The sequence below is a fragment of the Bos taurus genome, chromosome 29 (assembly GCF_002263795.3).
Source record: "Bos taurus isolate L1 Dominette 01449 registration number 42190680 breed Hereford chromosome 29, ARS-UCD2.0, whole genome shotgun sequence".
Classification (NCBI taxonomy): domain Eukaryota; kingdom Metazoa; phylum Chordata; class Mammalia; order Artiodactyla; family Bovidae; genus Bos; species Bos taurus.
In genome coordinates, this window is record NC_037356.1 from 50608297 (window position 1) to 50632547 (window position 24251).

General features: G+C 61.2%; 1 protein-coding gene and 1 long non-coding RNA gene across 6 annotated transcripts; one reads left to right on the top strand and one right to left on the bottom strand.

The window, feature by feature from the left end:
• Nucleotides 1–5179: 5179 nt before the first annotated feature.
• On the bottom strand, nucleotides 5180–23872 carry EPS8L2 (EPS8 like 2). 5 transcript variants are annotated; one of them, XM_059883186.1, is made up of 21 exons: nucleotides 23800–23872; nucleotides 21538–21568; nucleotides 21348–21403; nucleotides 20512–20576; nucleotides 11873–12034; nucleotides 11362–11511; nucleotides 11197–11276; nucleotides 10979–11121; nucleotides 10829–10899; nucleotides 10547–10673; nucleotides 10301–10389; nucleotides 10015–10089; nucleotides 9627–9775; nucleotides 9404–9533; nucleotides 9181–9293; nucleotides 7736–7841; nucleotides 7005–7118; nucleotides 6682–6751; nucleotides 6393–6573; nucleotides 6145–6277; nucleotides 5180–6073 (listed from the first exon to the last, which is right to left on the bottom strand). In XM_059883186.1, the coding sequence occupies exons 2-21, from the start codon at nucleotides 21549–21551 to the stop codon at nucleotides 5990–5992; spliced, it is 2112 nt and encodes a 703-aa protein (XP_059739169.1). In that variant the 5' UTR covers nucleotides 21552–21568; nucleotides 23800–23872; the 3' UTR covers nucleotides 5180–5989. The 5 variants fall into 5 exon arrangements, with proteins under 5 accessions (XP_059739169.1, XP_059739168.1, XP_059739167.1 ...); XM_059883185.1 differs by having other exon boundaries at nucleotides 21508–21568; XM_059883184.1 differs by having other exon boundaries at nucleotides 21538–21630.
• On the top strand, nucleotides 12049–12998 carry LOC112444919 (uncharacterized). Its single transcript, XR_003033325.2, has 2 exons — nucleotides 12049–12543; nucleotides 12652–12998. It is a non-coding gene; the product is annotated as an uncharacterized lncRNA (long non-coding RNA).
• Nucleotides 23873–24251: the final 379 nt, after the last annotated feature.

Here is a 24251-nt window from a genome sequence, read left to right on the forward strand (position 1 = left end):
CTGAAACTGAAACTCCAATACTTTGGCCACCTGATGCGAAGAACTGACTCACTGGAAAAGACTCTGATGCCGGGAAAGATTGAAGGCAGGAGGAGAAGGGGACGCCTGGAGTGGGTAGCCTATCCCTTCTCCAGGGGATCTTCCTGACCCAGGAATAGAACAGGGGTCTCCTGCATTGCAGGTGGATTCTTTACCAAATGAATCACCAGGAAAGCCCAGCGATAGCGTGAAAGTGAAAGTGGAGTCGCTCAGTCGTGTCCGACTCTCGGCAACCCCAGGGACTGTACCTGCCAGGCTCCTCCACCCATGGGATTTTCCAGGCAAGACTGTTGGAGTGGGGTGCCATTGCCTTCGCTAGGGAACTGTCCCGACCCAGGCTCTAACCCGGGTCTCCCACATCGCAGGCAGACTCTCTACCATCTGGGCCACAAGGGGGTGAACAACCACAGTTGGAGGGGTGGAGCCTCCACGAGAGCCCAAAGAGGGAGGTTCAGAGCGCATCTAGCTTGGCTATCCAGAAGGCTTCCATGTGCCAGGCCCCAAACTCCACAGGGACAGAAGCACCTGTGCTTGGAACTCTCCCAAACCTCAGCCCAAGTATCTCTCCATCTGGCAGTTCTTTCATGCTCTTTAATACCCTTTATGATAAACTAGCGATCTACTACGTAAACCGGCTTCTTGAATTCTGCGAGCGGCTCTAGCAAATCAATCCCATCAGAGGAGGGGTCGCGGGAAGCCCCGCTCTGTGGTCGCTTGGTCAGAAGCCCAAGCGGACCCCGTCTCTTCGCCTCTCCTGTGGCTTCTGCTGCCTCGGCCTCTCCCGCCCCCCACGCCCTGGGGGTGCCCTCTGGGGACATCCCAGACCTCCCCTCACGTCACAGGCGGCACTGGGCCTCCCCCTGCGTCCTGCTCTGTCTGTCTGAGGCGGAAGTGGAGCCTGCACCTTTCCCGGTGGTGGCCGAGTTTGAGTCTCTGCCCAGGGACGCTTGCAGCCCAGCCTGCCCGGGGAACGTGGACACCACCCCTCGCTTTGTCCAGTCCGTCCAGGGCTGCCCAGCTCCCCAGGCTCTGCCCTTTATCATTGGTCTCCTCATAAATTCTGTGTCAGCAGTTCTTAAGCCATTGGGCCTCAGGACACTTTTACACACTTAAAAATTATTAAGGGTCCCAAAGAACTTTTATCTTGTGGGTGTTATCCATCCATATTTACTGTATTAGAAAATAAAACTGTGACAATTTAGAGACCCAAATTTATTCTTTCTTTTGAAATAACAATGACAGACAGTTGCAGAAAACATCAACTTTGCCATTTTCCTCAGCTGATCCTCTAAACTCACTTCTAACCCTCTATGTGCTCACCAATCCTGAACCAATTATGTCTTGAATTTGCCCAATTCTAATCCCAGCTCCAAATCTCAGGCACACCTTACCCTCACCCCCGTAAACCCTGCCAAGACTCTCAAGGTAGCTGAGCCCAAGTAGCTTCATCAACATGTCCCTTTATGGCATTTTGGGGTGCCAGCATTCAACACATAAAGAGCAGGTTTCTATGAAAAAGAAGAGCGGCGTGAATACGTGTCTTTACGAATCTCCCTGACGTCAGGCTTCCCAGCAGCAGCTGGACCTCATCCCCATGCCCACCTTCGTTCTGTTGGGGACACCATCCTGGTCGAAGCATCCAGAGAAAACCCGGCCTCGCCCAGACTCGGAGCTAGAAACCAGGAGCAGGTGAGCGGCCTTTTCGGGTCCTCGAGGAGGTTCTCCCCCGATCGACACTGAACCCCAGCTCAGGGTGTCTCTCCGGGCGGCCACCGTCTGGACGGGGAGCCTACCCCGGGCGCGGCTCACTGGGGCCCCGGGGACTCATGGTCCCTCCCGCTCCAAGGACGGGTCTCTGGCCCCCGTGACTCTGTAACATCACGCATCGGTTGTTGAAAAATGCGGATTCAGAGCCTCCCTTTCCACGTCCACGTGGGACTCACAGCAGCATCGCACGCTCGGAAAAGGGCCTGTAGGTCGGGGAGCTGCCTCGCTGATGCTGGCAGGCTCCAAAACTCTAATTTCCAGTAGAGAGCTTGAATTTACCATGGCAACAAAGACTGCTGTTTCTCTTGTTTGGGGGCAAACGCCTGCCAAGACCCCAGGTGTGAACAGCACGGCCGGCCCAGCGTGGGTCGGGGTTCACCCGTCGCCCGAGCAAGTGCTGCAGGAGGCTGGCACCCGAGGGCTCTTGCCAAGGGCCCAGACTGGAGTCCGCTGCGTCAGGGGCATTTGCCAGCTCGCCCGAGGCCCCGGGCTCGCTCGGGCACTTCCTCCCGGGGGTGTGTGTGAGGGGGTCCTGCCATGGCCACACCAGGATCCTCGCCAAGGAGCCAACAGCTTCACCCCCCGGGGCTTCTGCACCATCCGTGCCCACCGGAGCCACGTGAAAAAGGCGAATCACCCTGTACTAGTTTTTGAGGCTGTGGTAACAGAGGACCATAGCCCGTAAGGCTTCAACACCGGGAACTCATTGTCTCGAAGTCCTGGAGGCTGGAAGCCCAAGACCAGGTGTCAGCAGCTTGGCTGCGATCTTTGAGGCTCCTCGTGTTGTAGAAGCAGCAGCCTGATCCCCGCCTCTGTCTGCAGGTGACCTTCTCCCTGCATGTCTATGACCAAGTGTCCTCTGTCGATAAGGACAGTAGTCACGTTGGGTCAGCCCATCCTAATGACCCCGCCTTATATGAACTGGGGGATACAGCCCAGCCTGTAACATTCTGCTGTCTTGTTATGTCTAGAGTTCAGGGCCCCCCAGGGGCCTGCGGACCCCGCCCGGGAGGATGCTCTGTGGGGGTCACTACAGAACAGGCCAGGTGCTCTTCAACTTTAATTCTGCCCCTCACGTTAGCCTAGCAATTCCCACAGCAAGCACTTTTGGGGGAGGGTTAATAGGAATCGTTTTTGTTTCTCCACATGGAGCTGTTCTCAGCACCGCCACCTGTGAAGCCGCCCTGCCGAGCACACCTTCCCCCGGTGACAGGCACGCGTTGTGCCTCTACTGTGGTCCCGGCAGCTGACACGGGTGTGAAGACATCTTGCCTCCTGTGCTAATTTTGTGCAGTAACCTTTCAGTGAGTCAAGTATTTTGAAAAAGTCAGAAAGAAATGGAAAAGAAGAATCTCCACCCAAAATGGCATTGGGCCCCACTGGCCTTTTGGCCTGGCCCGAGTCGGGGAGGAGACGGGGCGGGGGGGGGGGGGGGGGCGGAACCAGAGGCCCGCGGGCGGGAAGGCGGCCACAAAGACAGCCTGTCCACAGCACAGAGCCGGCCTTGTTGGTGGGGACATCCGTGGGCAGCACAGCTGGGCGGGCACTGGGCGAGACGGCCCGCTCTGCCTGTGGTCAAACCTCCGCAGCCCCCACCCTCCGCCCCAGGCTGTGCCATCAGACCCCACCTCTCCCCTGCGTGACCAGTGTGGGCTGGGGGCCTCCCAGGCTCTGCCCCTCCATGGGGCTCCTGGCAGGGACCCCGGCCCTTGTGCCTTGTCTGTGCCTGCTTCTGGGGCCGAGATCGCCAGGCCCCAGGGAGGGAAGTGCTCAGTTACCCCCTAACCTGGCAGCCCTGCAGAGTGACGCCCTGGGGTAGGAAGCACAGGGATTCCTCGCAGGGACCTCAATAGCTGAGTGACCTGGGCCCTGCATGTGTCTGTCCTTGGGGGACAGGGAGCCCTGCGACCTGAGCAGACCCCTGAGGCGGGGGCGCCTCAGAACCAGCAGCTCCTGGTCAGGAAAGGGGGGCCTGGGAGCTGGGGGAGTGGGCTCCCCTCAGGCTGCCCAAGAGGCAGGATGGGCCAGAGGGGGCTGTGGCGGGAGGTGGCCTGTGGGGGGAGGAGGGAGGCTGGGCAAGGAGGCAGGTGTAGGTTTTGGGGCTCCCAAGAGACAAATGACCCAGCCTGGAGGCAGGGTCCCCGAAGTCCAGACCATCCAGCTGATGACAGCGTCTGGCTGGGTGGGGACAGCGGGTGCGCTGGGGGCTGTCCCTCTGACCTCCAGGTCTAGTGTGGACAGCCCTGGGCCAGCAGAGGCCGCGCCAGGAGCCAGGGGCGGCTAGGGTGCTCAGGCCTGCTCAGGGAGGGTCTCAGCCAAGCAGGGGGGCTGGCAGTCCTGGCCCAGGGGGCTGTGCTTTCTGATGGGTGGGTGGATGCCCAGTTCTCCCCTCTTCCTCTTGAGCTTCTTGTCTGTGGAATCCTGCCCAGGCATGGGACCAAGGACACTCCTCTCAAGGCCTGGAGCCGGAGGGAGCACCTTCCTTTCCCAGAAGAGGGCTCCGTGGTGGTCAAGTCTTGATATTGCCCAGAAGGCACCAGACACCCCCAGCTGCCCTTGACCCGGCCGGGCTGAGCCCGACAGACGTGGCCCAGCATGGCCCGACAGAGCTGTGAGTCATCAGGGCTTCTGAAGCCCAGCCCAGCAGGGGCCAGCCCCCTACTACCACCATCTCCCACCCTGAAAGCCATAACCAGCCTCTGTGTCCAAGCGTCCTGTGGTCGCCCACCAGGCAGAGACCCTGGAATCCCGGGGGGTCCTCCCCGGCTCTAGGGGTGCAGGGGCAGGTAGCAGGTGCACGCCCCCTCCTGGCCTGCCGGCTCGCAATGCGCACAATGGCCAGCAGAGGGCACCACAGGCCGTCGCCGAGGGTGGGCCTGGTGTGGTCTCGCCGCCGGCCAGGCGCCCCTTGCACGCCCCTGACCCCTGCCTTCAGGGCCCCCAGTCCCTGCATCGGCCCCACCCTCGCCGGCTGCCTGCCCCGCCCCGCAGGCCCCACGCCCTCTCTGGGGCCCCTCCCGTGGCTTGGGGCTCACCCTCCGAGTCTAGTTTCTAGTTTCGATCTTGACCCCGTGACTCACGCCCCGTCCCTGTTGGAGGTTTGACAGACCTGCTCCCCCGCTCCCATCCGGCCTTCCGGACCTCGGGGCTGGGAGAGCCACGGCCCTGCAGTGGGCGCACAGCCACAGCTCTCAGGAGTGTCCTCTGGGCCCTCTCGCCCGGGTGTCGAGGGGTGAGCAGCCTCAAGGGAACGTCCCCAGCCCGGCCTGGCCACTGCCTGCCTCTGCCCAGCAATTCTTCCAAACGTGCAATCCCAGGGGGGCTCCAGAACCCACAGCGACCCCAGCGCATCTCCAAGACACAGACACGGGGCTGCTGGGAGACTGAAGTGGTTTAATGGCGTGGATCCCGAGCCTTGGTCACCTCTCCTCCTCGGGGTGTGACCGCAGAGTCCAGGGCTCTGAGACTCACCTCCCACTGCACAGCAGGCCAGGCGGAGCAGGCCTAAGACCGGGTCAGAGGAAGCTCTGAGCGCCTGAGCTACGCGGAGGGCTGGGGACAGGCGTGGGGGGGGGGGGGGGGCTGGCCCGCTGGGGACAGGTGTGGGGCGTTGAGGCGTTCCCAGGGCCAGTCCTCTGGTGAATGGGGTTCAGTCCGTCCTCAATCCTCCAGGCGGTGAAGGAGTGCCCCAGGCACACCCCACTCCTGGGGGGAGCCCCCCAGGCCACCCCAGGAGAGCAGAGCACTGGGTGGGTGCTGAGGCAATCTAGGCCCTCAAGGGGCACCAGCCTGGCCAGCTCAGAGCCAAGGGCAGCGGGGTGGCTGAGGTCTGCTGCCCTCGGCCCGCAGCCGGCCTTTGGGGGGGTGGAGTGCGGGGGCGAGGCCTGAGGAAAGGTCCCTGACGGCTCTGAGGGTTCCTGCGGCCTCGGCCTCGGGAACAGAGGGTACAGGCGGCGCTCCGGGATCAGGGGGCAGGCGGAGGAGGAGCTGGCACCGCCTCGCGGCAAGTTTGGCTGCAGTGAGTGTGGGGGCGGCCCGGGGGGCGTGCGCGGGGGCAGCGCCGAGCCGAGGTCAGGCCCCAGGGGCCCCAGCCAGCGTGACTGTCCATCCGAGTCCTGGGTCCGAAACACGTCCGCGAACAAAAATAACACTCCAGCCGCGGGGCGCGTCCCCAGCCGCAGGCCTAACTGTCCTCCTCTGCGCGCCTCTGGGTCTTGGAATGGAACTTGCTCATGAGCTCCTCCAGCTCCGACCCACCCTGCTGCTTCTGGGGGAGAGGGGACGTCGGTCAGGGTCCCGCCAGCCGCCGTCCCGGCACCGCGGGGCGGACCGGCTCACCTCCAGGAAGGCCTTCTGCACGGTGAGCTGGCTGTACACGCGGGCGCCCTCCTCCCCGCACACCTTCCGCAGCTCGTCCTTGTTGAGAGAGAAGAGCTGTGGGCCGGTCAGGACGCCCAGGTGCTCCACGACCCTGCGGGGCGAGCGCCAGCGTGAGCGCGGCCCCGACCCCGCGCGCCGCGCGCCGCAGGCCTGGGCCTCCCTCCCGGCGCGGACCTCGCCCCACCGCTCACCCCACCCCCGCTCACCGCGCGCTGAAGGCCTTGGCCTCCAGCCAGGCGCGGACCTCGCGGGGCCCGGACGCGTGGGTGAGCGGCGGGGGCGCCGGCTGGCTGCGCTCCGCCCGGAAGGGCCGCGCCGGCTGCGCCCGGATGTTGCTGATCTTCTTCACCAGCTCGTCGTTGACCTCATCCATGTGCTGCATCAGCTCTGCGGGTGTCAGGGGCTCAGACCCGCGCAGCCGGGACGAGGGCTCCCCTCCCCTGCCGCCTCCCGACGGGGTGCGGGCCGCTGGGGTCCAGGGGCCCCATCCCTCACCGTCTTTGTTTCCGGCGAAGCTGGGGGGCAGCTTGTGGGTTGGGCTGGCAGGACCCCAGTATTTCACTCCCTGCAGGGGGAGGGGGGGCAGAGCACGGGGTGGGGACGCCGTTAGGTCAGCTCGGCATCCCTCCCCAGCCCTCTCCCCCCACTCCCCGTTCCTCCCCCCACCCCCAGGACCTGCTCGGAACCCCCACCTTCCCAGCCTTGGCCCAGACCCAGGAGCTTTCATCAGTCCCCGCAGGGAGGGTCCGAGCTGGGTCTTTCGCGACCTCGCCCCGCCCCTGCCGACCTGTAGTGGGACGGGGCAGACCTCCCCTCACCTGCTCCTGGGGGACGTCCTCCAGCCGGGTCTCTGCCAGGATGTTGCCCGGCACGTAGCCTGCCTGGCCGCTGCGATTCCGAAGCTTCCACCACTGGTGACCGTCCTCCAGCACCTGCAGCCCCGCATCCCGCCATCGCATCCCGCCATCGCATCCCGCCATCGCCTCCCGCCATCGCCCTGGTCCACAGCTCCCCGCCCCCGCCCAAGCAACGGGGACCAGTGTGGGCTTCGGGGACCACCAGGGGGAGCCCCTCTTTACCAACGGGCCAGAGAGGGTTCTGCAGTCCCCTCTGAGCCAGCCCACGCCCAGTCCCATGATGATGACCACATCCTGGCCCCCGGCCTCCCAGCCTGTTCCCAGTCCCCCTGGGGTGTCCTGAGCCTCTAGCCTGACTGTGGATATAGATCACTCCCGCCCGCGAGCCGCTCCACTTTTTAGTGGGTGGCCTGGATTCAGGACTGGCACGAAATATGGGAAGTGCCTTGAGGGGGCTCCCGGGTAGATGTGAATGACAAGGCTCTGCTGGGTTGGGGGGTTCCTCACCCAGCACAGGGAGAGTCCTCCTTTTTCCTGAGTCCTGCCCAGCTCAGGGGCCCTTGACACCCCTCTGAGATCCCCAAGGGGGATCAGCCAGGCTGTGCTGGGGGTGCCAGGCTGAGGACCCAGAGTGGAGCCCCAGGGCCAGGCAGACGCCTTTTCTGCGACACCCCCCCGTAGCCCCCACTCACCTCCAGGACCTCGTCCCTGAGTACTGACAGCTCGTTGGCGTTGCGGGCCGTGAAGTCATAGAGGACCTTGACGTACTTGGCCATGGCTGGCACAGACTCGTAGCCTCTGTGTGGGACAGGAGGGACTGAGGCCCTGCACTGGGCTGGGGTCTCTCCTCGGCCTGGGGCCGGGCCGGGCACAGCTTCCCAGGTGCGTGGCTGCCTCCTGTCTGCGGCGCAGAGGCTGCGGCTGTCAGCTGGGCTGGAAACTGTGACAGCCCCGTTGCGTCTGGGGCCCCCTGCGTGGGGGGGGGGCAGCAGAGGCGGGTGGCACGCGGGGGCCTGTGGGCACAGCAAGGCCCGCCCCAGCCCAGGCCCCCTCAGGAGTCTCCAGGTCCAGCTCCCAGGGGACACAGCGTCAGCTGACCATCGGGGGCCGGGCAGAAGCTTTCAGAGCCACAGCCCCTCTGGCGCTACAGACAGCGCACGGACATGCACCACACGGGGTGTCCCAGCCCCGGGAAGGAGCAGGCCTGCGCCTGTCACCGGTGCTGGGCCATCACTCCTGGACAGCCTGCTGCTAGGGCACAAGGGCACCACTCACATGGTGTGGGCTCAGGACCCGGGCACGCGGGGGGTGGGGCTGCGGTGGCTCCTGGGGCCCTGGCTGGGGGTGTGTCAGGATGGGCTCGGGTGGACCAGCCAGAGGCTGGAGATCAAAGGATGAAAATGTTTCTTAAAGGTGACCCTAGGCCAGGGACCAGGGGCATCAGGCTGCTGATGTGGGGTGGAAGGAGGGGCACACTTGTCTAAACATGGATTCCAGCTCCTCCCTTCCTGAGACTGAATCCTGGGGTCTGGGAGGTAAGGTGCTCCCCACACAAGTCCAGACCAGGACTGAGAACAGAGGAGGAGAGGAGGGGAGGAAGGACGGGGACTCCCCGAGGCCCTGGGGCTGGGAGATGTGGTCCATGGAAACGCGTATGGAGTGGGGAGGAAGGCTGTCCCCGTGGGGACCCTAAGCCTCCTCCTGGGGCTCTGAGGCTGGGTCTAAATCAGCCCCGACTGGGTGACTGGGATCGGCGAGACCACTTAAGTCCAGCGGTTTAGTACGCTTCTACAAGTTTCTAAAGCATAAACGTGGACACACGGGAAAGGTGACATCAGGTAGTGGATTTACACGTGCTTTCCACGTTTTCTCAACTGCACACAACAGAGGTGAAAGGAAACGCTGCTCCAGTGCGGAAAAGGCTGGCGGTCGGAACACGCCTCCGGCCGCCATCTGGTGGCAGTGAAGCCACCGCAGTCGTCCAGTCTGTGAACTGCAGCACGCCGGGCTTCCCTGCCCTTCACTATCCCCCAGGCTGCTCAGACTCATGTCCACTGAATCGGTGATGCGGCCCACAGCAGAGCCTCGGTGACTGGAGGGATGAGCGGCGCCCCCCCTCACCCTGAGGGGAGCTTACCTGTGAGTGTGCTGGGAGCTGACCTGGGGGAGGACGTCTCCTGGGGGCGTGGGCTCCGGTACCAGGCCGTGCTTCGGGGAGTTTCTAAAGGACGGTCGGCTCACCGGAGCCGGCTGTGGGGAAGGAGGCGCCTAGGTTTGGTGTGCAGCAGGGGCTGAGCCAGGAGGGCGGGCAGTGAGCGGAGGGCGGAGGTGGGGTCGGAAGGGGCTGCAGGAGCTCTGACCTCGTCGCCGGGAGCTGCCAGCCCCTCCACCTCCCAGGGGGCCTCCTGCAGCACGTCCAGGGGTGGCTCCCAGCCACTGTGGAACCTGGGCACGTATGGGGGCGCCTGCGGCTCCCGTGGCCACTCAGAGCTGGGGCGGAAGGGCCTGGGGTGAGCTGCGCCCGCTGACCGAGCCAACCCCGCTCAGGACCCCATCCTGGTGTGCCCCGTGCAGCTGCCCTACCGGGGGCGTGTCCAGGTCTCCCCCAGGGATTCCCACAGTGCCATCTCCTTGGGGACCAGGTGGCCACGCAGGAAGCCCACAGCGTCGCGGGACAGCAGGGGCCTGGACACAGAGCGAGCGATGTTCGGGCCACCGCAAGTGCTGACGATCTGGGGGGCACAGCATGGGTCAGAGGGGGCTGCTGGCCGATTCCCCCCTCCCCAACACCTCCCCCACTCCCCTACCCTCATCTCCCAACCCCTTTATCCCCCGCAGCGCTACAGGCTGGCCCACTGTGTCTGCAGCTCTGAGCGTGGATGCCAGCCCCAGCCAACTGCCCAACGTGGGCACCTGCTTCTCCCAGTCACCAGCAAGCCCCCAGGTCCCCGCTTCCCCCAGCCCCAGGCACCAGGTCCAGAGGTCCGAAGAGGAAGTGCACCAGCTCAGCCGCGCTGGGATTCTCGATGTGCTTCTGCAGCTTGGCCTGGGGGAGGGGAGCGGGCACACGGGTGGGGGAGGGGAGCAGACGCGCGGGTCGGGGGGAGGGGAGCGGACACACGGGTGGGGCGGAGGGGCGCGGGCACACGGGTGGTGAGGGGAGCGGGCACACGGATGTGGGGGGAGGTGGCACCGCGCGCAAGCGGGGCCCCATTCCCCACGTCAGCTCGGCGGGACGGGGCGGTCCTTGCCCTCACCAGCAGGTTGAAGGCCAGTTTAGTCTTCTGGAAACAGTCCACAAACTCAGCCTCCGAGGGGGGCCGCGCCCGTAGCGTGAGGACGCCCTCTGGACGGGGGCCGGACGTTAGCCTGGCTGGCCCGCTGTCGCCGTGCCCGGTGGGTCTGGCCTCAGCCTGAGGCTGCCCGCCAGCTCGGCCGCACCTTCCCCGCTCAGGGGTCACTCTGCCCCCCGCCCCGCCCCCGCGCCCGCCCCGGCCCCGCACCTGCCGGCCCCTTCTTCCCCTTCTTCTTTCCCTTTTTGCGCTGGTTCAGCTGCTTGAAGGCCTCCGCCGCCTTCTGCAGCCGCGCCACGAACCACTCAATGTCGTCCAGGGCGCAGTTGAGGATTTGCTGGGGTCAGATTAGGGCAGGGGTCAACCTCAGGCGGCCCGACCCGCCGCAGACACCCCCACCTGCTGCCTCTTGGCCCCCGGGCCGGGGGAGGGTGTGGTTGGGGGGCTGGTCGAGGGGCCCGGAGTGCCTGGGGCGCCCCGCGCGAGACCCACCGTCTCCTTCTCAATCCTCTGCGCCAGCGCGGCCCGCGGCTCCTCCTCCAGCGACTCGCGGCGGCGGAGGCCTGCAGGGGGCAGAGCTGCGGCTGACCGGCCCGCCGCCCCCCTCTGCTGCCGCCCCCAGCCCCGCCCCGCGGGGCCCACCTAGCTCTCCCAGCGGCGTCAGCAGGCCCACTCGGTTCTTGGTGGAAGGGGAGTCCCCGCCGAAGCGCTGGAAGGGGATGGGGGCCGGGCCCGGGGCCGCGGGCAGGATCGACCGCCGCTGCCGGATCTTCTCCATGTGGCCCCTGAGGCGGACGAGGGGCGGCTCAGCCCGGTGCAGCCCCGCCCAGGCCCGCCGCCCCAGTCCCCCGAGCCCCTACTTGAGGGTCTGCGGCCGCATCTTCTTGCCCAGGCGGCAGTCAGCCAGCGCGCTCTCGATGTCCTCCTGCACGAGCTCCGCCTGCGGGGTGGGGGCGGGGGGCGTCAGGCCGGCTCTGAGGCCGGACGCGGGCCCCCTCCCCGCGAGCCCACGGCCGCCCGCCTACCTCCACCTCGTCGCAGTGGAAGAAGTGGACGTCGGGCTTGCTCTGGTCCGCGTCCTGGCACACGAGCAGCAGCACGGACGGGTAGCGCAGCTGGTTGAGCACCGTCTGGCTGTGCCGCACGCTGGGCAGAGGGAAGTTCTCCAGCTCCTCCTGGGGGACAGGAGGCCGGGACCGGCTCACGGGGGCGGGCCCAGGGAGGGGGCGCCACGGACACGGGCTGACTGGCCAGGCCTGTGGCCTTCACGCCACAGACACGGGCCAGAAGGGACCGGCGCAAAGACGCGGCCGGCACCGGCAAGGTCCACACCGCTCGCCCGCCTCGGTCCAGCCCCGGAGGGCTCTGGCGAGGGGGGCGTGGCCCTGTGGGCGTGGCTCCCCTGACTCCAGCCCGGCCGGGTCCTCCTGCCCTCTGCCCTCCGCCTTCAGGTCCCACAGACAGGCCCAGCGCGCCTGGGTCACTGCCGCCACCCGCCTGGCAGGACCAGCCCGCGCCCTCCTCCCCGCGAGGTACCTGCGACTCCATATCCAGCAGTCGCAGCGACTGGTCGTTGACCTGCAGCAGCATCTCCTGTGTCCAGATCTTCTCCTTGGAGCTCAGCTGCACCAGCTTCCGGATGGCGTCTTCCACAGACGTGATGGCCTCACTCTTGTCCATGATGAACGTAGCCAGGTGCTGGGCGGGTGGGCAGGGTGTCACCCTGGGTGCAGCCCTCCTGGTGTCAAGGGCCAAGGGGCTGTGCCTTGGGGTCTGAGGGGGCCACGCCAACCCTGGGGGTCTGAGGGGGAACAGCCCTGACCTGGGGGTCTGAAGAGACAAAGCCCCACCTTGGGGCTGTCTGTGGAGGCCACAGACGGGCTCCGGTGAACCCCTTAGCAGCCCTGCATACATCCCCCCCAGCCTCGTCCGCCCGTGGCTCGGGGATGCAGGCCCCCTGGTCCCCTGCAGCCGGGTGGGGCCTCCACCCCTGCTGTCTCTGCCCACCTGGCTGCTCCCAACTCACTCTTCCTTCCAGACGCTCCTGGGGCGCTTTCCTCCTTGACTGCCCAGCCACAGCCTCCCTGTCACCACCTCCCTGACCTGCCCTTTTGTTTATCGTCCTCTGATTTACGTGGGGTACCACGCGCTTCTCTGCCGCCTGCCTGCTGTCTCCCGTGACAGGGCCGGGCCCACGGCAGGCCCCGGTGAGCGTGTAGGGAGGGAGTGAGCAGCCCACAGGGGCCCCCGGCTGGCCAGCCCTGCCCAGCCCCTCCTCTCTCTGGAAGCCTGGCTCAGGTGCCTTGTCCTCCCAGGAGCCCCCGAGTGTCTGTGCCAACCTTTGCTGAATTCAGGAAATGGTGCTGAGACAGCTGGGTGAACAACTGACATAAACTCTTAAGCAGGCAAGGCTTAGCCACAGAACTGGATGCGTGAAGGGTGACTTCACATAACCTCAGAAAGGCTTCTCCCCTGGGGGACTTTGCTAAGCCAGGAAGAAAACCCAGATACTCAGAAGATCAGGACTTCCCTGTGGCTAAGGCTGCGCTGCCGCTGCAGGGGCCACAGGTTCGATCCCTGCTTGGGGAGCTAGGATTCCACGTGCCACGCAGCATGGCCACAAGGAAATAAAAAAAGGAAATAAAAAGACAAAACCCATAAATTTGACCTAAAAAAACATTCTGCTTGTGAAAAAAATACCGCATACAAAGTTCTAAAAAAGTGAGAAAACACAAAATAATAGCTATAATAGATGCGATGCAGACTAATGTTTTAAAATAGAAAAAGATTGATCTGTATTACAATGATAGTTCTTGCTTTGTTAAGAGCTCTGTCTTGTTTAATAATTAAGGACACCAACAGTAAATGAATAAATAATGAAAGCATACGTGAATAAGTATAAAAGATTAACGGCCCGATTGAAAAACTGACACAAGGCATGGACAGGGAGTCTACAGGGAAATAGACATGGAGGAACCCTTTGGTTAGAAAATTATCTGCCGGGGACGCCCCTGGCAGGCCACTGGTTAGGACTCTGAGCTCTGACCGCCGAGGACCCAGTCCCTGGTCTGGGAACTTAGAGCCCACAAGCCACATGGTGCAGCCAAAAAACAAAAGAGGAAACTTTTATGCAGACTCGTTCAATACCAGAAGTGCAGATCGAAGCCTCATGAGACTATTCCTTCAAGAATGAGTTTCCCCCATTCGGTTGCTCTTGTGGGCGACGCTGGCCAGTTAAGATGTGGAGAAAGGGGGCCTCGCCTGGCAGCTCCGGGAGGAGTTGGTGACACCGGGCCGGGCCAGGGGCTTCCCTCTCATGTCTCCACCCAGGCAGCCTGCACATGTGCAGCTGCGAGGCCGCTCCCCGCACAACTCAGAGGCTGGGCTACAGGGCCACGGGCAGCTTAGAGAGGGAGCAGAAACACGCCGAGACTGTCAGGCAGCCAGTCTGTCTGCTAAGCATACCAAGCATACCGCCCGTGCGTTCCGATCCCCTGAAGACACAGCCTGTGTCCTCTGACACAGTAGGGTTAAATCAGCAATCAATACCAGACTCACCTGTGAAACCTGCTAACCAGAAATTGAGCAACATCTTTCTAAATTACTCTGGGTCCACATGTGTGGAAACTGAACAACACACTTCCAGACAGCAAGTGAGTGAAAGGGAATCAATCACCAGGAAAATAAAATACCTGGTGACCGAGGAGAACAGACAGGAAATGTACCCAAACTTACGGGATGTAGCAAAGGCAGCGCTAGAGGGAACTCACGCCCATAAATGTTTACATTGTTAAATGCTTAAAAAGAAGAAAAATCTAAACAACCCATGGGCCAAAGAAGTCACAAGGAAAAGTAGAAAATATTCCAAGTTGCATCAAGGTGGACAGGGTTAGAGATTATCACAGTCAGTGACGTAAGGCAGACAACTGTCTCATGATGTCACTCATACAGGACTTCCCTGTAGCTCAAGTGGTAAAGAACCTGCCTGCGAAGGAGACCAGGGTTCAGTCTCTGGGTCGGGAAGATCCTCTGGAGGAGGGAATGGCAACACACTCCAGTGTTCTTGCCTGGAGAATTCCATGGACTGAGGGACCTGGTGGGTACAGTTCGTGGGGCCTCGAAGAGTCGGACACGACTGAGTGACTAACACACATCACTCATATGTGGAATCTAATTTTAAAATACGATACAAATGAGCTTACTCACAAAACAGAAACAGACCCACAGATTTCAGAAACAAGCTATGGTTACCAAAGGCAACAGCAATGGTCTGAGCATTCTTCTTAAGAAACTAGAAAATGACAACCAAATGAAACCCTGTGGGACTTCCCTGGTGGCCCAGTGGCTAAGACTCTGCAGGGGCGGGTGTTCAATCCCTGGTCAGGGAACCAGATTCAGTGAAGACGGAAGACCCCACATGCTGTCGCTAAGGCCTCTCACAGCCGCGAAAATAAAAAAAGGAAACCAGAACAAGTGGGAAAAAGGGAATCACAGCCGCAGAAATAAATGTTAAAAAAGGAGACCAGAGCAAGTGGGAAGAAGGAAATTAAGAGCAGAAATCAACAAACTAGTAAAACAAACAGAAAAATCAACAAAGCCCAAGGCTGGTTCTGAAAGGATTGATGTAATTGATAAACACTTAGCAAGACTGATCAAGACAAAAATAGAGAAAACACAAATGATCAATAACCAGAAGGAAGGAGGGGACATAACTAGAGATCGTACAGGCACAAAAGTGAATTCATAATAAAAGAAACCTTGCCAGAAAGAAAACTGTATATTCAGGGCCTCACAGGTGAATCCTAACAAATACTTAAAGGAAGAAGTCACAACCTTCCATTAACTGTTTCTGAGGACGAGAGGAGCAGCAACATCGCTCCACTCATCTTATAAGGCCAACATAATTCTGATACCAAAACCTACTAAGGGCTTTGCAGGAAGAGAAAACTATAGACCAATGTTCTAATAAAAGTGCAAAAAATCCTTAACAAAATATTAGCAAATTAGTCTTGCCAACACATAAAAAAGATAATAAACCATTAATAAATGAAATGTATCCTAGAAATGCAAGGCTGGTTCAACATTTTAAAAAAACAGAGTGATTCAAGACTTCCTAGTGGTCTGGTAACCAGTTAAGAGCCTGCTTGCCAAAGCAGGGGACACAGGTTGCATCCCTGTTCCAGGAAGATCCCACATACCAAGGGGCAGCTAAGCCCATGTGCCCCCACTACTGAACCCGAGTGCCTCAGCCCGTGCTCTGCAACGAGAGAAGGCATTACAATGAGAGGAAGCCCATGTGCAGCACAGCAGACCCAACGCAGCCAAAAAACCCAAAAACCCAGCACGATTCATACATTAACAGGATGGCAAGGACATCTCAATTGAGGAAGCACTTGATAAAATTTGACAACTTTCATGATAAAAACTCTCAGCAAACAAAACAATGGAAAGGAACTTTCCCATTCTCGTAAAGGCTATCCACAGAAACAGGCAGCTTATAAAACAGGGAATTCTGAGTATTTTCTTCTAGACTGGACACAGGCAAGGATGCCCAGTATCATTATTGTGGAGCACTATCCTGAGGGTTCTAGCAAGAGCAATAAAGTAAGAAAGACGAAATGGTTAAAATTAAGAACTTAAGTACTGTATTTTCAGACAAAACGACTCATAAAAAATCCAATGAATCCACGAGCAGTTCCTGAAACAAATAGATGAGTTCAGCGAAGTCTTAGGATACTCAATCACTTTACAAAATTCAATTGTACAAGACAAAGGCTACAAGACAACTGGAAAATTAAATTAAAAAATGATATAATTTATAACAGTATATAAAAATCAAACACCTAAGGAGTGTTTTAACAAAGAGCTGTGAGACCTCTGTAGTAAAAAATCACAAAAAAGGCCTGAGAGAAATTAGAGAAGACCTTTAAGTGAAGAGGCGCCATGTTTATGGGTGGGAAAGACACAATGTTAAGTCTCCCTAAACTGATCCTTGGACTTGACTCAGTGCAAATCAAAATTCTAGCAGGCTTCTGCGGGGAGGGGTGAAAATGGACAGTTTGATTCTAAAATGTAAATGCAAGCCCAAAGAACTTAGAATAGTGAAGAAAACCTTAAAGAAAAAGAACAAAATTGCCTGGTTTCAAGATGGTTAATAAGCTAGGAAGAGGTAAAATTGTATGAAGCACAGAGAATCCAGGAACAGACCCATCCAGACCCAAATAGTCGATCTTTGACAAAGGCGCCAAAGTGATTATGAGGGAGAAAAAATAGCTTCCTTGTAACTGCACTTCCCTACAGGGAATGTTAGCCTTGAGTCTCAAACCAAAAAATGAATTTAAAATGGATTATAGCTCTAAAAGGTGGAAGTGGTGACAGAATCCCTCTTCATGGGCTCTAAAATCACTGCAGATGGTGACTGCAGTCATGAAACTAGAAGATGATTACTCCTTGGCAAGAAAGCTATGACAAACCTAGGCAGTGTGTTAAAAAGCAAAGACATCATTTTGCCGATGTCTGTATGGTCAAGGCTGTGGTCTTTCTAGTAGTCATGTACAGATGTGAGAGCAGGACCATAAAGAAGGCTGAGCACCTAAGAACTGATGCTTTCAAACTGTGGTGTTGGAGAAGACTCTTGAGAGTCCCTTGGACAGCACGGAGATCAAACCAGTCAATCTTAAAGGAAATCAACCCTGAATACTCATTGGAAGGACTGACACAGAAGCTGAAGCTCCAATACTCTGGCCACCTGATGTGAAGAACTGACTCAATGGAAAAGACCCTGCTGCTGGGAAGGACTGTGGGCAGGAGGAGAAGGGGACAGCAGAGGATGAGATGGTTGGATGGCATCACCAATGCAATGGATACGAACTTGGGTAAACTCCGGGAGATGGAGAGGGACAGGGAAGCCTGGCGTGCTGTGGTCCCTGGGTCTCGAAGAGTCAGACGGGACTTGGAGACTGAGCAACAGCAACACAGACCTAAATGTAACAGCCTCGACTACAAAGTGGGGCTTTCCACGTGGGGCTAGTGGGAGAGTCTGCCTGCCAGTGCAGAAGACGCGAGAGGCCTGGGTTGGATCCCTGAATCGGGAAGATCTCAGCCCGTGGGGTCACAAAGAGTTGGACATAACTGAAGCGACTTTAGCACACACACACACACTACAAAGTATCTAGAAGAAAATGCAAGACGTTTTCACAGCCTTGGGTCAAGCAATGACCGAAGCAAGTAAGACTTCTCAAGCTCCCCAAAGCAACCCGACCATGAAAGAAAAAAATGGATGTGACTGGAAGTCATCAAAATTAAACATTTCTACCCGCTTCAACACAGTTAATGCATGTGCATTGACAAGCCAGACTGGGAGGAGGTATTTCTTATCCATACACCTTTAGCTGAATGCGAAGGACCCCCCACTGTTCAATAAGGAGCCCATACATCTGATGTGGACACAGGCAGCTCCCCACGAAGGTCCAGGGGCCAGGCGGGGCTTTGGACCTGGAGAACTCTTCCGTACACACAGCATCTTTGAAATAAGTTTACCAAGCAGAAGAGCAAAGATGCTCGTAAACTCTAACGAATTCAGTTTTAGAGGATTCTCAAAAACGCGGAACTGCAGGAATGGAGGGTGGGGGCGGCTGCAGCCACAAAGGACAGAGCTGTCCAGTGTCCTGGGCGCGCTGGTGCAGAACCTCACGCTCCAACCCCCGAGGCCAGCTTCACAGGCTGCTGCTGCTGCTAAGTCACTTCAATCGTGTCCAACTCTACGCAACCCAACAGATGGCAGCCCACCAACTCCCCCCATCCCTGGGATTCTCCAGGCAAGAACACTGGAGTGGGTTGCCATTGCCTTCTCCACACAGTGTGTTAGTGTGGAATAAAGAAACAAATCCACAAGCCTTGGGCGCCCCCTCCCATTGCCAGGGTCGGTCTGATCGTGTCACCACCTCTCTCAGCTTCAGTTTCCTCATCTGGGTGGTGGTTTAGTCACTAAGTCGTGTCCGACTCTTTGCAACCCCATGGACTATAGCCCACTAGGCTCCTCTGTCCGTGGGATTTTCCAGGCAAGAATACTGGAGCGGGTTGACATTTCCTTCTCTAGGGAATCTTCCTGACCCAGGGATGGAACCCATAGACCCGCATCTCCTACAGGCAGATTCTTTCACTTCTGAACCACCAGGGAATGCAGGCGGGGCCACAAATCACCCACTTCCTCAGCCCTGCTGGCTGCTGAGTGGGCAGAAGAGGTGTCCTGAGCTGGGGTCCTTCACAGGCTTCTGCTGCTGCTGCTAAGTGTCCGACTCTGTGCGACCCCATAGACAGCAGCCCACCAGGCTCCCCTGTCGCTGGGATTCTCCAGGCAAGAACACTGGAGTGGGTTGCCATTTCCTTCTCCAATGCATAAAAATAAAAAGTGAAAGTGAAGTTGTTCAGTCGTGTCCGACCCTCAGCGACCCCATGGACTGCAGCCTACCAGGCTCCTCCGTCCATGGGATTTTCCAGGCAAGAGTACTGGAGTGGGGTTCCATTGCCTTCTCCGCCTTCACAGGCTAGTTTGGACTAAAATCTAGGAGAAGGGCTGGGAGGCCCCAGTGACCAGGTGGCTCCTCACCAGGAGGGCAAAGTCCCTCTGCGGAGGGCTGCCTTGGGTGCTGAGCCAGCAGCAGGCAGGAGCTGGCTGAACAGAGGCCTCCTGGGCAGGCTGGCACAAGGGGCTGATCACAGCACAGCCCCGGGCAAGAGCCCCAGGACCCCCTTGGCTCAGTGGACCCGCTCTCTAGACAAGAAGGCTGAGGCTCAGAAAGCAGTGACTCCCATGGCTTCTGGGGCATGGAGGGTTCTCTGGGGAGGAAAGTATTTACCTTCCTGCTCCAGGGTCTCCCCCACCTTCCTGTTCCAGGTCCCCCCACCTTCCTGTTCCAGGTCCCCCCACCTTCCTGCTCCAGGACCCCCCACCTTCCTGCTCCAGGACCCCCCTACCTTCCTGCTCCAGGGTCCCCCCACCTTCCTGCTCTGGGGTTCCCCCACCTTCCTCCTCCAGGACCCCCCACCTTTCTGCTCCAGGATCTCCCACCTTCCTGCTCCAGGATCCCACCCTCACCTTCCTGCTCCAGGGTCCCCCACTTTCCTGCTCCAGGACCCCACCCTCACCTTCCTGCTTCAGGATCCCCCACCTTCCTGCTCTAGGACCCCACCCTCACCTTCCTGCTCCAGGACCCCCACACCTTCCTGCTCCAGGACTCCCCCACCTTCCTACTCCAAGGTCCCCCCACCTTCCTGCTCTGGGGTTCCCCCACCTTCCTGCTCCAGGACCCCCCACCTTCCTGCTCCAGGACCCCCCACCTTCCTGCTCCAGGATCTCCCACCTTCCTGCTCCAGGACCCCACCCTCACGTTCCTGCTCCAGGACCCCCCACCTTCCTGCTCCAGGATCTCCCACCTTCCTGCTCCAGGACCCCACCCTCACGTTCCTGCTCCAGGACTCCCCCACCTTTCTGTTCCAGGACCCCACTCTCACCTTCCTGCTCCAGGGTCCCCCCACCTTCCTGCTCCGGGTCCCCCCCACCTTCCTGCTATGGGGTCCCCCACCTTCCTGCTCCAGGTACCCCCCTTCCTCCCTCCTCATCCTTTCCCAGCCCTCTTGTCCTACAGGTTTGGACAGTGACCAGGAACCAGGAACTTGCCAGCTGCCAGGAACAGGAAGGTCATTTAAAAAACATGTTTCCTGGGTTCTAAGTGTGAATTAAAACTGACCCGGGAGCAAAGGCCTCCTGAGCTGTCAGCTGGTCTAGAGCTGTCAGATGGTGTGGTCGCCCATCTTTCCCAGCTCCATGGGAGTGGCTGTCAAGGCCCCCAGGAGGAGCTCAGAAGCGAGTCTGACGGCTCCACCCTCCCGCTCCAGCCTCCGCTGTGGGGCCAGGAGAACAGTTTCCTCCCGACTGGGCCCTCCGTCTGAGGGCTGCAGGGGCACCCAGAGTCCATCCTCTCCCTGACGCAGCCCCAGGGCTCCTGCACCTCTCACACTGGGAGCTCCCCGGACAGGAGGGGGGCTCCCCACTTGCTGGGAGCTCAGAATGTGGCCTGCTGCCGGACCACGCCTCCCGGGGCCTCTGTTTCCCTACTGGCATGGGGACTCGGGCGTACAGAGCAGAGGAGCGCCCTGTGGGGTGGGGGGCTCACCTGGACGTGGTACTGGGAGGTCTCGTGCATGATGACGTTGGAGTTGGAGTACTTCTTTCTCTGCTCTGTACAGGAGACACTGTCATTCGGCCCAACAGGCAGGACCCGGGCAGGGCCGAGGGGAGGCCAGAGCGCAGGCTGCCTGTGGGCCCCTCATGACCACCAGGACGGACGTGGGCACACAGAATAGGGGGTGGCCTCTCCTGGCAGAACCTGGGGCTCCCTCTGTCCACAGGAGGGATCCCCAGCTCAGCGAGGTGAAGGCACGGCTGTGCCCAGGTCTGCCCTGGAGCGGGTGTAGGAGGCTCAGCCTCTCCCCGAGGAGGCCCCAGGCCCACCTGCCTGGGGAGGGGTCTCGTCCAGGCCTTGCCCTGATTCCAAGAGCTGCCAGAGACCATCTCCCTGCCCTTCCCAGGGCTCCTTGCTTCCCAGGGCCTGCATGACTGGGGGAAGGTCAGAGCTGGGGAGGGGGCTGGCCAGGCCCCGCCCTCCGGGAGCAGACACCTGGCACTCAGCCCAGCAGGAGCCCCAGCACCCCCCCTCCGGAGGATCGGGTGGCAGAGAGGAGGGCAGAGAATCAATATTGATGCTCCCTGAATTATTCCTAAGGCCTCTCCCCTTACCGGCCCACTGCGGGAGGGCTGTTCCGTGGCCAGAGTTTGGGGGCGGGGCCTGAGCACCTGTTGGTTGGTTTGGGCCCAGGGGCCTCCTCTGGGGGCCCAGGCTGATCTGCCTTCCCCGGTGGGGGCCTGGCACAGCCCTGGGGGGGGCCGTAGGGGAGACCCTCCCCGCCCTGCCGAGCTGTCCCCAGCCTCCTGTTCTTACACCTCACTCACCAAACAGGTCCTTCGCACTCATCTTGGGCACACCGTCAGGCCGGCCCAGGCTGCCACTGCAGGGGAGGGGTTGGTGAGGGTGGGGCCATGCCACACCCTCCCTTGGGATGGCTAGGCGGGTGGAGGTGTTGAGGGGTGGGCGGGTGGGGCGGGGGCTCACTTGGCGGCACCCGGGCAACAGCTCACGGACCCTGATTGGCTCATGGTGTCCTCGACGGTGGCTGGCGGGAAGAGGGCAGACCTCAGTGTGGCCGGAGTCCAGGGCTTGGTGCCCGGCCCACACCTGAGTGGACAGGGGAATCAAGCGACCCCTCGGCCGGACCTGGCCGGGGCCCTGCCGCTCCCATGCGGGGCCTGGGTCTCCTCCTCCCCACTCCCCAGGCCAGGGCCTGGCCAGATTCCGCAGGGTGCCTGGGCAGGTGGTCCTCAGGGAGCAGAGCCCAGCCTTCTGGACACAGCAGGCCCAGTCCTGCTCCACGTCCCGGCTGGTGCTCAGGGGCCCCCAGGGCGTGCCAGCAGGGGAGCCCCAGCCCCAGAGGCTGTCTGGGGTAGAGTTTTGAGGAAGATGTCCCAGGGCTCTGCAGGGGCCTCAGGGGAAGCAGGCACCTTCCAAGCAGAGGGAATAGCAAGTTTAAAGGTCCTGAGGCAGGTCAGGGCCTGGCAAGGCAGCAGAGCTGAGGCGAGAGCCTGGCGAAGCAGGCAGGGGCCTAGGGGCACAGAGCCACCCCTGGGTGCCAAGCACAGCCTGGCATCCCTGGGCCAGAATGACATGCCCTGTGGGATTGTGTGCTCCGTGGGGACACCGGGCCCACACTTGCACCCAGCAGGTGTCACCGGTGACACCATCCATCTGTGGCTTTAGTGTTAGGGGCCTGCAGGGTCGGGTCACAAGCCAGGGGTGCTGGCATCCAGGGCAGGGACTGCCTAAGACTTTCTGGCTTGACCAGGTTCTACCTACAGAGAAGCTCCCAAGAGGGTTGAGGGACTGGGGGCTTCAGGTCACCCCCCCGCCCCACATCCCCAGGGTCTGGACTTGGCAAGATTCCTCTGCCCATCTGTCTGTGGAGAATGTTCGGAATGCTTCTGACCTCAGTAGGTGAACCGGAGTGTTTGCTTAGTGGGACTCCTGGCGGGCTGAGCTGAGGGTGCTGGGCACGTGTCTCCAATACACACACACACACACCCCTGGGTGAAACCCAGGCCTGTGGGCGGACACCTGGGTTGTTCTCTGACTCCCTGGGGTGGGGTGGGGGGCTCAGGGCTGGCCAGGAAGGTGATTCTAGGCGCTGGCATCTGGGCTGGGGAGCAGCTGGGGGAGGGGCTGCCTACAGGGCGGGAGTGGGGAGCACGGGCTTCGGCCGGCTGGGGTGGGGCCGGCACTGGCCCTGAGGGCCGCAGGCTGCACTTCGGTTGCACTGTGGCCATTTTCCGGGTGCACAGGGATGACCGCATATTGTGCCGGTCAGGCCTGGAGGGGAGGAGGCCCCAGCAGGGCAGGGAGGGCGGAGGGACCAGCTCCAAGTTCAAATTCCAGCTCCCAGAAGAGTGACCTTGGGGAGGAGTCAGCTTGAGGCCAGGGAGCCAGGTGGGGCCCTGGGACGGGGGAGCCCCTCCGGCTGGGCTGTGCCCAGGTCTGGACGCTGCGGGTACTGCTGGGCGGGGCAGGAGCCACTGCTGCCATGGGCAAGGCTGGAGCAGAGTAGGGGTCCCGGGGTCAGCTGCCCTAGCGGAGGCCAGGGCGGAGGAGTCGCCCGCCAGGCCCTGCCTCCCAGCAGAGCTGGGGCTGACTATGTGGGGGCAGGGACACAGGTGGTCAGTGGGCACTTCAGAAGCCCGGGAGCCCTGCCCGCCGACCTCCCCTGCCATGGCAGACACCTGAGACACAGTGGCTGCCCAGGCCAGGCCAGCACAACCCAGACTGGAGGCACATGGGCCGCACCGCGGGGCCCCCAGCTCCCCCTGCCCTCCACCTCCCACACCCCAGACTTGACCGAGTGCCTGACCCTGGACTGGGGCTCACTCCCCGGCTCCCACACCCAGGAAGCCAGCCCCAAAGGAGCCCCCAGCCTGCCCGGCATCGGGTCGGGGGGCGGGGTCCGAGGCCTTTGAGGGGCAGGAGAACCCCCTCAACACCTTCTTCACTGGAGGAGGGGCTTCCTCCTACTGAGCCCAAGGTTGGGAGGGGCTGTCTGACTCAGAAGCCACTGGCTTACAAACATCCCCAGCTCACGGCGCCGCCCCAGAACCAGACGGGGCAGGCCAGGCCGCAGGCCCCGCTCCTGGCCGCCAGCCCAGGGAAAGCCCGCGGACCCCGCGCGGCCCAGCCCGGCCTGTAGACCCAGGCGGAGCCCCGCGTCGTGCCGCCACCTGGGGAAACCGAGGCCCGGGGACCCGCCGTCCGTCGCTCCAGCGCCGAGCCGGTGCGGGCTCCGAGCGGGGTCGGGGCGCTCACCTGCTCTTCTCGCAGCCCCGCTCCTGGCCGTCCGTCCGCTGGTCCCTTCGTCCGCGCGTCCGCCTGCCCGTCTGTCGGTGCCTGGCTCGGAAGGAGGGAGGGGCGCGCGGAGGGGCCGGGGCGGGGCGCGGGGAGGAACCTGAGCGGCAGGTTAGTCACCTCGAGCGGGCTGGCCCTAGGCAGGGGCGGGGGCACGCGAATGCCCCGCCCCACGAGCCCCCGGGACAGTGCCCCCACCACACACGCCCTACCTGCGCAAACCCCGCCCGGAGAGCCGGGCCGCCGGTGGGCGCGCGGGCGGGGCCGCGAGCCCGTCCCTCGCAGAGGGGTGCGCAGGAGGGCGTACCTTGACGTTTCGACGTCCTGCCGGCAGGCCGAGCTGCCTGCGGATCCCCGGGGAGGGCAGACGTGCCCCTGCTAGGTGCCCCCAGCCTCGGGACCGAGGCCCATTC